Here is a 13,272-nt window from a genome sequence, read left to right as displayed (position 1 = left end):
TGTCCTGGAGGAAGTGCAGCCAGAATGCTCCTTGGAGGCGAGAATGGCCAGACTTTGTCTCACATACTTTGGTCATGTTGTCAGAAGGGACCATTCTCTGGAGAAGGATGTCATGCTTAGTAAGGTGGAGGGTTGACAAAAGAGGGGAAGGCCCTCAATGAGGTGGATTGACATGGTGGCAGTGGCGATGGGCTCAAGTGTAGCAAGTATTGTGGAGCTGGCTCAAGACTGGGCAGTGTTTCGTTCTGCTGTGGATAGGGTCACTATGAGTTGGAGATGACTGGATGGCACTTAAGAACAACAACAAAGTACATGAGACAAAATCTCACCATCCTTGCTTCTAAGGATCACTCTAGCTGTACTTCTAAAACAGCTTTGTTTATTCTTCAAGAAGTCCATAGTATATTTAATATTCTTCACCAATACTATAATTCAATGGCATCAATTCTTCTTTGGTCTTCCTTTTATTCATTGTCCAGTTTTCATATACTATGAGGTAACTGAAAATACCATAGCTTGGGTCAGGCGCATTTCAGTCTTCAATATGACATCTTTGCTTTAAAGGAGTAGGAAATAGGATGTGTCTAGAACTACAGCACTTCTTGGACTAATTGGTAGTAGAATCTTCAGTCCAGGGCTCTTTGTCCTGGCTTTTGCTGAAACATCAGTGATAAATGAAATTCCATTTACCTATTGAAAAAACATGAACTTGAATAGATTATTGTTTGTAAAATGTTGTCACCAACCCAACTTCAGCTCTAAAATTGGATTATGCTAGCTAGCTAAGTTCACTTTGCTAAGATGCCTGCCATATGACAGGTGTTTGGAAGATGAATGGGGATAGTTAGACACTAGAGGGAGAAAGTGGGACTAGCAGGGCACCCAAAGGCCTGACAAGGCATCCAGAGCTTTTCTCTTCTTGAGTCTAGGTGAAACTTGGAGTGGTGGTATGGAGAGTGAGGTGGGTTCCCTGGTGCCAGTGCAGACCATCCACCAACTTCGTCTAGCCCACCAAGCCTTACCTGCTTTGTCTATCCAGGCACGGTAACCATTCAACTCCCGCTCAATCTGCTGCTGGCGCCGAAGCTTCATGAAAGCTCTTCGGTTCTCCACCCTCTCTCTCTCTTTGGCAAATTCCCTGTGGACAAGACGGGTAAGATTCACTGGGTTTGACAAATGCCAGAGAGTTTGCACAGGTACTTTTTTGTATGCTCCATTTCCCTTTTCCTTTGTCCCAAGCTGCAACTATGATCTCCTTAAAACGTCACACAGAGAACTGCTTAAGAGGCACTGAGTTTCTGTTAAGGGTGATGAAAAATTTGGAAATGGGTTAGATGATAGTTGTACAACATGTAATTAAAGTCATTGAATTATGCATGTAAAGATGGTTGAAATGGCAAATGTTTTTGTTATATACATTTCACCACGTCTGGATTTTTCAGCTGAACTCTAGAGGACTCCAGGAAAGTTTTAAAGGAGGTAATATTTTGAGCCAGACCTTGAAAAAGAAGCACAATTTAGACAGGCCATGACCAGAGGAACACAATAGTCCTGTGGCATATAAAACCAAAAACCAAAACCAAACCCACTGCTACTGAGGCATGAAAATTATTATCAACATCTCCATCTTTTGCTCCAGAAAACTGAATATGAGAGGGGTTAAGTGGCCCTTTGAGAAGGCAAGGACACATAGCTAACAAGAGGAACCATGACTCTCCAATGTCTCAATGTCATGTTCTTCCCACTCTATTGCCCTCCCTCTTCCTCAGCCTCCTCTACCACCTGCTGAATATAGTACAAACATTTATCAGTGCCTTCAAAGTCTTTCACAGTCTGAACCCAACCTTTCTTTTCAAAGCTTATCTCCCACTATCCCTATCTACTCTCTACTTACAGCATGTTCCAACCACAGCTTACTTCCCATTGTTTCTGAAAATGCAGTGAGGGCTTTGGAAAATCCGTCCAGCTGCTTCTCTGCTTGGAATCCCTTCTCATCTTCCCAAGTCTGTCAAAATCCTTCTTCAAGGCCAACTTGAAATGTTGCCCCTTCTACTTAGTTTTGCCATACCCCCAAGCCTCCTGGGCCCCATTCCACTTGTCCTCTATTTCCTTAGAGTTCCTAGTACAGTGAGCCCTGCATTGTGGTGTGTTAGACCCGTAACTGTCCTCTTTCTCTATGTGAGCTCTGTAGAACTGTTCTGTGTCTTTTACTCAATTTGTATCCTCCTGGTCTAGAATAGACTGTTTTGTCTAGAAACTGTTTTGTGTTTTGTGTTTCTCCTCTAGAACAGGCTGCATATCTATGTGTTCAATAGATATATACACATATTTAATGCAATATCGAGGCTGATGGGGTGGGTGCACCACTAGTTCTGCCCTCGTTTCCAAAACATTAAATGACAGAGCGCCCATCTCTGCACTGACCTAAAGGGAGCCCGATCAACTAGTTGGAATTAGTCATTTCCAGATAGCTCCTGGACATTGCCAACCAAAGCAAACCAAACTCACTGTCCATGGAGTTGGATCCAACTCATAGCGACCCCTCCTTGGGTTTCCGAGGCAGTATCACTATGGAAGTAGATTGCCCAACCTTCCTTCTGAGGAGTGGCTGGTGAATTTGAACTGCCAACCTTCTGGTTAGCAGTCAAATGCCTTAGGCACTACACTGCCAGAGCTCCTGACACTGTCACCACAGTTTATTTTTGCTTGTTTTTGTTGTTAGGTGTGAGTTGATATTGACTCATAGTGACCCTACAGGACAGAGCACAACTGTCCCACAGGGTTTCCTAGGCTGTAATTTTTATGGAAGGATCAGTGATGGTACACTAGTTAAGTGCTTGGTTGCTGACTGAAAGGTTAGCAGTTCAAATGTACCACCTGCTCTGCAAGAAAAAGATGTAAAGATTACATTACAGCCTTGGGAACCCCATGGAGCAGTTTCACTCGGTCCTACAGGGTCACCATGAGTTGGAATCAACTCTTGACTCACTGGCAAACAACAACGTTTACAAGAGCAGATCACCAGATTTTGTCTCCCGTGAAGCCATTAGTGGGTTCAAATTACCAACCTTTTGGTTAACAGCCCAGTGCTAAACACTGTGCCTCCAGAGCTCCTTGCTTAGCTCCATTAAAATCAGTGTAGAATGAGTCTATGAGCATGCAGCCAGTCACCTTTATCTGGTCCTCAGAATGACCACGTAGCTTGATTTCCAGAGTGATAGACCATCAGATTCCAGCTAAGTCCTCTGTGTACTGGGAAGTTTCTGGCTTCCAATCTCACCAGCTGGCTTCCCTGCTCTCCCCATGAACTGCAGGCTTGTTTCCTCCTACCCTCCCACCTGCACACGAGCTGGGCCTCACTGGCTCAGAGCTCAACAGATCTGGCCTAGTCTTTTTAAGAAGGCTCTTAGCTAAAGAAAGTAAAGTTGAGAATATGCATGGGTGGGGAGACTTCCTAAGCAGCTCTTGCTCCTCCATGGAGAAAGAAGGACTATGGTGGGGACTCTTCATGTTGTTATGTTGTTAAGTGCCGTCGAGTCGTTTCCGACTCATAGCGACCCCATGCACAGCAGAACGAAACTCTTCATAAGTAGGTATTAATCAAGTGGCCTTTTCTGTTTTGCTTTTCCTTGAGAGCCTAGGGCAGAAAGTCTGTCTTTCATGACACTTCTCATTCTTTCCCTTGTTGTCATAATTGTTTGTGTCTGTAATTTATCTCTCTGACCTGCAGAATCTTTGAGGGCAACAGAGCCCACAACATATCACATTCCAGCAAGGACTTAAGGAGTTTAACCCAATGCTTTATATTATAGTGGGAGTTCTGGTGGCATAGTGCCTAAGGTACTTGACTGCCAACCAGAAGACTGGTGGTTCAAACCCACCAGCCACTCCTCAGAAGAAAGATTGGGCAATCTACTTCCATAGTGATACCACCTTGGAAACCCAAGGAGGGGTCACTATGAGTTGAACTGACTTGATTGCAGTGAGACTTTTTTTTTTTAAAACACATATAGTAGTTGTTCAGAGGAATAAATATGTAGATTATAGAAATAAAATAATGACAACAGTGAATATTCATATAACACATTTATGGAAACTTTAATTTATAAATGATTTCCATGTAAATTATTTTACTGTATTGAATTTATATTGCAAAAAACACCAGGAGGTTCAGAAAGGTTGTGTTACTTGCCCAAATTCACCCCCTTAGCAAGAGGCAGAGCTGGGATTCAAACTAGTATGTTCTGATTCTAGATTAAGTGCTGTTTCCATAATTCCTAGGTATGTATTCCAAGCTATCAAGAATATATAGCTAGATATAAAATCTACAAAAGGGACTTAGTAGTAGCCCAAGGTTGAGGAAAATAAGGAGATAAAAAACAGAGTTGTTATTTTTATTTATTTTTTATTTCTTAAGGGACTGTTTGATTAAGACAGTTGAGTAAAAATCCATTATTCTCTGTTGGGTTAGTAAAAATGTAAAAGAAAACTCATAGCATCACTTAAAACTAGTGATATACCATTTGATTTTGTGTCCACATCATCGTCACCATTTATTCATAGGCATACTGCATTCTGAAGAGAACAGCTCCATTACCTGGCAAAATTTAGTGACTATTCTAACTTTAGATGTAATAAGCCTGGAAAGGGAATCAAATGGAAAAGTGCATGGTTCCTACTACTGGTCTCTCTCTCTTCCCTCAGCATCTGGGTATTTTCTTCTCTTCACAGAGGGTCTTGGCAGTAATTCAGAAAATCTTGCTTTTGCAAAGGATACAAGGGTAAAACAATGATCTTCATTTTACTTAGTCTATCGTGTGACTACTGGCATTTGCTTATGGAAAAGGTACCTCAAAGAGTGGTCCTCTGCTCATAAAGAAGACATTCAGGAGGCCAATAAATATGTAAAGAAATGCTCATGATTGTTAGCCATTAGAGAGATGCAAATCAAAACATTAATGAGATATCATCTCAACTCAGCATTAATAGCAACGTTTAAAAAAAACAGAAAACAACTGGCTGGCAAGGGTGTGGAGAGACTGAAACCCTCATACACTGCTAGTGGGACTGTAAAATGGTAAAACCACTATGGAAAATGAAACGGCACTTCCTTAAAAAATTGGAAATAAGAAATACCATATGACCTTAAATCCCACTACAAGGTACATATGCTAGAGGAAGAAGAGCTGTGACACAAATAGATGTTCATTGTACACTCATGTTCATTGTAGCATTATTCACGAAAACAAAAAGATGGAAACAACTTATCTGTCCATCAATGGTTGAATGGATAACAAACTAAGGTACATATACACTATGGAGTACTATATAATATTAAAAAATGATGAATCTGGGAAACATGTCATAACTTGGATGAAGCTAGAAGACATTATGTTGAGTGAAATTAGTTGATCACAAAAGCACAAATATTGTATGAGACCACTATTGTAAAAAATCAAGAAAAGGTTTACATGCAGAAAGAAACATTCTTTGAAGGTTACTGGGAGTGGGAGGGCAAGAGAGGGTAAATCACTAACTAGAGGGTAGACACGTATTAACCTGGGTGAAGGGAAAGGCAATATACAATGATGAGGAGGTTGGCGAAAAGTGGCCAAGACACTGGAAGACACAGGGAGGAGTATAAGAGTTAAAAGCAACAAAGGTAAATACTATTACATACCCAATCATGCAATAACACTAATAACAATAATCTACAAGCAGATACATTGATAAACACACAAACAGGTCTGGGAAGATGAAGGGGACTACCCTCATGATTAAATGTAGGTTTAACAAAGGGTATTTCTACATATGTATCTATAATTTCTGCAAATATATCCTTGAATATGGTAGTACATAGAGGAAGCAAAGTTATTAAAACATCTTAGCCATAACCAAACCTCTTAGGAGAATAAGTAGCTGTGCCTAGGGGCTCAGGACCATAGTCTCCAGGAGCATTAAAGTCTATTGGTATAACATAGTCCACAAAGACATTGTTTTACATCCTACTTTGAAAGTAGCAACTGACATCTTAAAAGCTTATGAGCAGCCATGTAAGATGTAATTTTTGATTGCTCCCTTTCCAGAGCAAAGAAGAGTGAAGAAAAGAAAAACTACATGGAAACAATTTGTCCAAAGTACTAAGGCACCACATAAACCCCAGCCTCCATACCCTGAGTCCAGAAGAACTAGAGGTGCCCAACTACCATTGCCGGTTGCTCTGAAAGGGATCACAATAGGAGGTCCTGGATAAAGTGGGACAAAAATGTGGAACAAAATTCAAAATCATAAAAAGACCAGGCTTACTAGTCTGACAGAGACCATTGGAACTGCCAAGACTATAGCCCTTAGACACACTTCAAGCCTGGAGCTCAATTTTCAGCCAAATGATAGGCCTATAAGGTGAACAATAATAACACCAGGGAGGTATACACTCCTTAGAACAACCACCTATAAAAGATCAAAGGGCAGCATTTGTCCAGGAATAAAGCTCAGAAGACACAAAGAGATAGAAAAGAAGGACAGTTGGAAATGGTAAATAAAAATAAGAAGTGAGAAGAGTGCTATTAAATTGTGGGGATTACAATCAATGTCACAAAACAAAACATGTATGAATTGTTGAATGGAAAACCAAATTGCTCTGTAAATTTTCACACAGATCACAATAAAGTTATTTAAAAAAAAAAAAAAAAGTCCTCTGAATATCTCAATATATCCAGTTTCCTTGGAGTAAGTGACAGAAAGTTTAAAGGGGAAAACTGATTTACATTACGAGAGTGCCCCCATCCTTTCTAAGGCCCACTGCATTGGCCCGTGGCCTGACGTATGAGGCTGGTTAACCAGCTCCTTTTCAGTGTTTCTACACTGATAGATGTAACAGATGGGAGATACCTAGACTTCAGAATTCCAAACAAGAGGAACAAAAATAAATGCTCATAATGTAGCAGAAATACTACCAGGTTTTTCCTCAAAGTTAGGTATCTATGTAACCATCTTCTGCTAAAAAAAAAAAAAAAAAAAACTCATTGCCATCAAGTTGATTCCAACTCACAGTGATCCTCTTTGGGTTTCCAAGGTGGCAAATCTTTATGGAAGTAGATTACCCAGTCTTCCTTCTGTGCTGGCTGGTGGGTTTGAACCTCCAGCCTTCCAGTTAGCAGTCAAATGCCTTAGGCAATACACCAGCACAGCTCCTTTCTGCTAATAAAGTAGGCAGTAATCTCTTTGTCTCAGTTTCTTCATCAGTGAAGGGTTAACATTAGGTTATTGTTAGCTGCTGTCAAGTTAGCACGAGACTTATGGCAATTCTATGCACAATGGAATGAAACACTGTCCAGTGCTGCACAATCCCCAAGATTAGTTAACAAATCAAACTGTTAGGATCCATAGGGTTTTCATTGGTTGATTTTTAGAAGTAGATCACTAGACCTTTCTTCCTAATCCGTCTCACTCTGGGAGCTCTGCTGAAATCTATTCAGCATCATAGAAACATGCAAGCAACACAGACGGGGTGGCTGTGTGTGAAGTGCACTGGCTGGGAACTGAACCTGGGTCTCTTGCACACAAGGCAAGAATTCTACCATGGAACCAAACCCCTCTGCTCACAACCACAGGTAAGAAAAAATCTAATTTACTCAGAGAGTTCTCACAAGATTCCTTGTAAAAGACTATACAATTATAAAAATCCAAATTGTATTCCATTAGTAATATCTCTCCTAACTCAATACTGTTATCCATAATTTTATGCTATTTTGCCCCCAAGAGAATAATCTGCAGTTCCTCTCATGACACAGCTCTCATATACATGAAAGGAAGGTAAGCTGGAGTCAAGCATGGATGAACCTCTATTCTGGTTCCCACATATGTATGCAAGGACTCTGTTTCTAAATTTTAGTTATGGGAACTCAGAGGATGGCTAATCTCCTTGTACTGCACGGTTAAATACAATTTTTATCTCTCTTCCTATTTACTGAAAATGTATTTGTGACTGTTTTTGTCTTCCAGCAGTTTACACAAGAGGGACAATTTATAAAAATCAACTCTTCAAACACAGCCAATCCTATATTATTCATAATTAGATGAAGAGAAAAAATCATGTGGATAATCTCAGACAAGGCATAACACCCAATATATTTATCATGTATGACTAGGGGTGTATTGAGGGAGAAGGCAGAGTTGTTTTTCAGATAATGTTTAGGTTTAACATTAAAATTGATTTACATTTTATGCATTTATGAATCTAGCAAAGGGTCATTACTGCAGATAATTCACAAAGTGGATAATCTGTATATTAATAAATGACAGTGACTGGATCAACAAATAGGGTGATAGGAGGGGCTTTGGTCATTCACATTTCTAGGCTATATCAAGAGGTCACTAATTCTTGGGGATTAGAAGTAAGGGTCACTGAAGTCTTGCTCCAGCCTGAAATTCCTGCCCATGTTACGTCACCTCACAGACCACGTGGGCAGGCACCTCTGCATTTACCTAGTGAGGAAGATATCTGGGTGGATCTGCTGTGCCAGTAAACCCTCTGTTGGAGGGTTGGCTGGCTCATGTTTTAGCTACTAGTTCCAGATCCTCCTCCTGATCCAGTATACACAGGGAGCTTTGTTTACAGATGCAGAGGCCCTTGATGCTGTCATGGCAACCAAAAGGAAGACAAAGCCCGCCAGGATGGGCTGGCCTGCGTGACTCAAAGATCTGTTTACCCACACTCCTGTACACACTTGTATGCTTCATCACACACACATTGGCATGAATACACGCATGCTCATACTGACACCCAGAAGCATATGTAGTCAGCCTTTGCTGAGCACACAAATGGCCACATGGTCATATTTCCAGTAATCTTCAGAGGGGGCTTCATTACACCTAAGGGAACCGTGCCAGTGTTCCTGTAAGATGCTTGTTTCAGGAAGGAAGAATTTGGATTCAACATCAAGAAAAACTTCTCAGCCCTAAACATTCTGAAACCAGCAAAGAAATTGGGTGGTGGTGGTGGGGGCATGAGTCAGAGAGGCAATTGTGTTGGGAGTGGTTTAATTTCAATGCTATCAGAAGACAGACTGGGGGTTGGATGGGGGTAAGCTAGCTTTTCAGTATTGTGAGGCCACGGAACTGTTTTCTCCCATTTTTCAGAGGAGCAAACACAGCCGGGGAAGAGGTAAATACCTTACTGAAGGTCATGTAGTTCAGTAATAGTACACTTACTTATGCATTGTGCTTTGACTTGTTCCAGAAAGGATTTAAGGATACTTAGGTTGTCAATAAGTAAAGGCCAGAACAGAATCTAGTCTTCTACATTTCCGTCTAGTGTTCACTCTAATGAACAGGATGGGCATCCAGGTGGGGAAGGGATCCAAACAGGCACTACAGCATATGGCATCACTAGTCCTTAGAGATGACGAGCGTTGGAGAGGGGTGGAGGGGGCTCTTCAGTTGAAAAAAACAAAACACCTTTCCTAAAGTGTGAAGGCAAATAAATGGCCTTATGTGCCGGGCTGCATCCTAACCCCAATCTACATCCAGAGCAATGAAAGAAAGGTCATGGCTTAGTCTCTGGGACCTGAAAATCAGGTGTGTGAGCCTGGCAGGTCACCTGTACAATCTCAGCCTTTCTCATGCAAGGACAGTGTGGTATGCAGAGCTCAGTGGACTTGGTTGCCCAAGCATCACTTAGATCTCTGAGTTCTAAAGCCAGTGCTGTTCCATGTCTTCATAACATTTTAGGTCATGGGAACACTCAGGTTCTTTTAGGATCTTAGAGAACGAATGGCCTTTTTCTCTTCTTGATACTGAGATCTAGTTTGTGACTTTGTTTGACCAAATGAAGGTAGAAAAAACCTGGTAATTAAATTAAGAGGATAAGTAAGATTGCCAGTCTTTTATTTAGAGGTGCCTCTGGGTGGACTCGAACCTCTCATATTTTGGTTAGAAGCCCAGCACTTAACCTTTTGTACCACCCAGGGACTCCTTGGGGGACCACACTTAACCCAATAATGAAGGCCTAAGTCAAAGTGACTTATTGAAGGACACAGTTACAAAGCAGAATTCCGATCTCCCTAGTCTATTTGATTACCCACCAGGCTGTGCCACCTCGTTGTGGCACAAAGATACTATTGAGGTACAAACTTAGAGGCACACATGTCGTTTTCTCTCCATACATTTGTATAATAGTGTATGTTTCAGTCACAATATTTCAGTGGGTTTAAAGCCTATGGTGCAGGAAGAATGAACCACAGAGAAGTAAGAGCATTTCATATTCTTTTTTCTCTCTCATCTACACCCCCCCCCCCCACTGCACTTTAATTACAGTATGAAAGAGGCATCTTGACAGAGAAAAAATGGCTGTGTTCTTTTAGGAGACACATTTCACATTCCTCTGAGAAGCCACAGCAATCAGCTCCCTCCCCAATAGGTTTGGAGGCGCCTGAAGAGTGGGTGCGGCTGTGTTCAGGGGACGAGCGAGAGTTTATTACCTACATTGAGCTATTACATACTTGAACACTGTGTGGGCATTTTTTTCCTTTGTAAAAAGCTTCTAATTTCCCAGAATCCTTTATTCAATATCCCTAGGTAATTTGAACATTAAATATTCCTCTCAGGAAGATCAAAATTTCATGGTTCAATATCAAGAGATTTTTTTTTCCCTTCTTCCAGCCGACCCTAAGTTAAAATAAGCCTTGTTTTATGCCTTGGAATGGACAAGTAGAATCAGAAGAAAGCGCCAAGTATAAGAGAAAAGGACTGGAGGAGAGAAAGGAGAGGAGCAGATACATTAAGGAAAAATGGGCAAGAGGGAACCTAATGAAGAGAGACTCCTGAAGGGAGGGGAAGTAAGATGGTAATTCTCGCCTTCCATGCTGGAGACTTGGGGTTTGATTCCTGCCCGATACACCTCATGCACAGCCCCCACCTGTCTTGTCAACGGCGGCTTGCGAGTTGCTATGATGCTGACCAGGTTTCAGCAGAGCTTTCAGACTAAGATGGACTAGAAAGAAAGGCCCGCTGACCTACTTCTGTAAAATAATAATAATAATAAGCCAATGAAAACCCTCAGGTCACAATGTACCTGTTGTTTTTAGGGTCATCATTAAGTTGAGGACAACTTGATGGTTGCTAATGCTGACAACAGACTCTACCCTTTTAACATACCTATGATGTGATATGAGTCAGGTCTGAGTCGATGGCACATAACAACAGTAACAACAACAACAACATGATGTGATATATAAGAGCTTTCACTCATACATCTATTTATTCAAATGTTCAGGGCATATAAGAAAATTCCTCAAACTTAATTCTGTTTTTCAGAGAGAAAAATCAAGGCAAAATATAGTAACTAGACTCACTACAAATCATATAGTTAGTGCTGGAAGCAGCTGCCCCTCAACAATTTCCTGTTCCTTGTATTGTAATTGCTCACTTACTTGTTGGTGACTCTATTATTCTGTAAATGCTGTGAGGGCACAGATTGCGTAAATAGTTCTTATTGACTGTTATACCCAAAGCCCAAACAAACTGGTTGTTCAATAAATGTTTACTGTTTACTAAATGAATGAACTGCACCATGCACTACAGGTAACCACATAAGAAAAACAGTTTCTGATTCAGGGGCAAAGAGAGAGAAATGGTCCAGTAAAATGGGGCATATACCCTGTTCCTAAAACAAAGTAAGTCGCTGTTGAGTCTCTTCCAACTCATGGAGACCACGTGTGTCACAGTAAGACTGTGCTCCACAGGGTTTTTAGTGGCTAATATTTTGGAAGTAGATCTCCAGGCCTTTCTTTTGAGATGCCTCTAGGTAGATGTATACCTCTGATCTTTCAGTTAGCAGACCAGCATATTAACCATTTCTACCACTGAGAGACTACTGCCCTGTACCTAGGCTCACAAAAACTAAAGTTATGGCTCAGTCCTGAAGATGTGTGGATCTAGATGGCAGGGGCTAGGGAGAGAATCTTCTGATGCCTACTCATTCCTTGTGGAGAATGGATTTCCTTAGAGTATCCACCAGACACTCCTCAGAGGGAAGTTTGGGCAATCTACCTTCCATAGTGCTACTGCCTTGGAAACCCAAGGCGGGGTCGCTATGAGTTGGGTTCGACTCGATGGCACATAACAACAACAACAGGTACAAAGCAAGGCTTTCACTACAGGTGACAATCTGTAACCATTATAGAGGTTTAGGTATAGACTTGTGAGTGTCCTGGACACTGAAGTTAGTGTAAATCAAAGCTAGATGGCCTCTCTGGGGATCAGGGAGGTGAAGGATCACTTGTCTCTTATTTGTTTACCTCCTGTCATTTGTATACTATGTACTTGGTTTACAAATGGCCAGTCACACTTCTAGAAACATCTTTTTCCCTTAAGTTTTTGTGACACTTTTCAATTTCCTTTGCTTCTCCTGAAATGTTAGAGTATTCCAGGGCCCAGATCTAAGTCCTCTCTTCCAGTGACATCCTCCCCCCGTGAGTGATATCATATAATTCCATGAAGTCAACATCATCTCTGTTTTAAAGATCATCAAATGTGTATCTCAAGCCCTAACTCAACACTGAGACCCACATCCATTTATGTAATTGTCTACCAGATAGCATCTACTTGAATATCAAATAGGCATCTTAAAGTTTACATGGCCAAAACAGAATTTCTGATTTCTCACCTAAACAAACTCTGTTCCAGTCTCTCCCACCTCAGTAAATAATACCACCCAAGCAGGGAATTATTTTTAATTCTTTCTCTTTTCCTATATGAATCACAATCCAGTCCATGACCAACTTCTGATGCTACTTTTTTCTCCAACTCCACTACTACTATCCTAGTCCAAGCTACTATCATTTCTTGCCTGGATGCTTCCTACCTTCAGAAGTCTGCAATATACTTCCCACTGGCCTCTTATTTCCACTCTTGCCTAAACCCCCCATGTTCCTCACAGCAACCAATAATTTTCTGATGCAAAATAAGTCACGTTATCCTTCTGTTTAAAATTCTCCACTGGGTTTCCATTATTAAAATCCAAAGTCTTTACTTTGGCCTTCAAGATCCTACATGGATCTGAGCCTTGTCTACGTCTTTGACCTCAGGGCCTTCCCTGATCGAAATGTCAAAATTAACAACCTTACTACTTGCCACAGTCTGGTCTGTTATATCAACCTATTTTATCCCATTAATAGTATTTGTCACTTAAAAAAAAAAATCCCTTGTTCAACTACTTTATTTTCTTGTCTTTCCACAAGAACGTAAGCTACCTGAAAAAAAAAAAAAAAA

The 13,272-nt window shown here is 41.0% G+C and overlaps 1 protein-coding gene across 1 annotated transcript in view; it reads right to left on the bottom strand.

Moving 5' to 3' along the window:
• The window catches only part of CACNA1E (calcium voltage-gated channel subunit alpha1 E), a 548,688-nt gene that overhangs the window by 130,490 nt on the left and 404,926 nt on the right, over positions 1–13,272 (bottom strand). Inside the window, exon 8 of the mRNA XM_007937646.2 lies at positions 1,023–1,138. Coding sequence (XP_007935837.1) covers positions 1,023–1,138 — 116 coding nt within the window. The remainder of the gene's footprint in view (positions 1–1,022; positions 1,139–13,272) is intronic.

The sequence above is a fragment of the Orycteropus afer genome, unplaced genomic scaffold (genome assembly GCF_000298275.1).
Source record: "Orycteropus afer afer isolate SDZICR_OR568_19922 unplaced genomic scaffold, OryAfe1.0 scaffold00043, whole genome shotgun sequence".
Taxonomy (NCBI): domain Eukaryota; kingdom Metazoa; phylum Chordata; class Mammalia; order Tubulidentata; family Orycteropodidae; genus Orycteropus; species Orycteropus afer.
The sequence above is the reverse complement of the archived record's forward strand: the minus strand, read 5'-3'. Positions and strand labels throughout refer to the sequence as shown.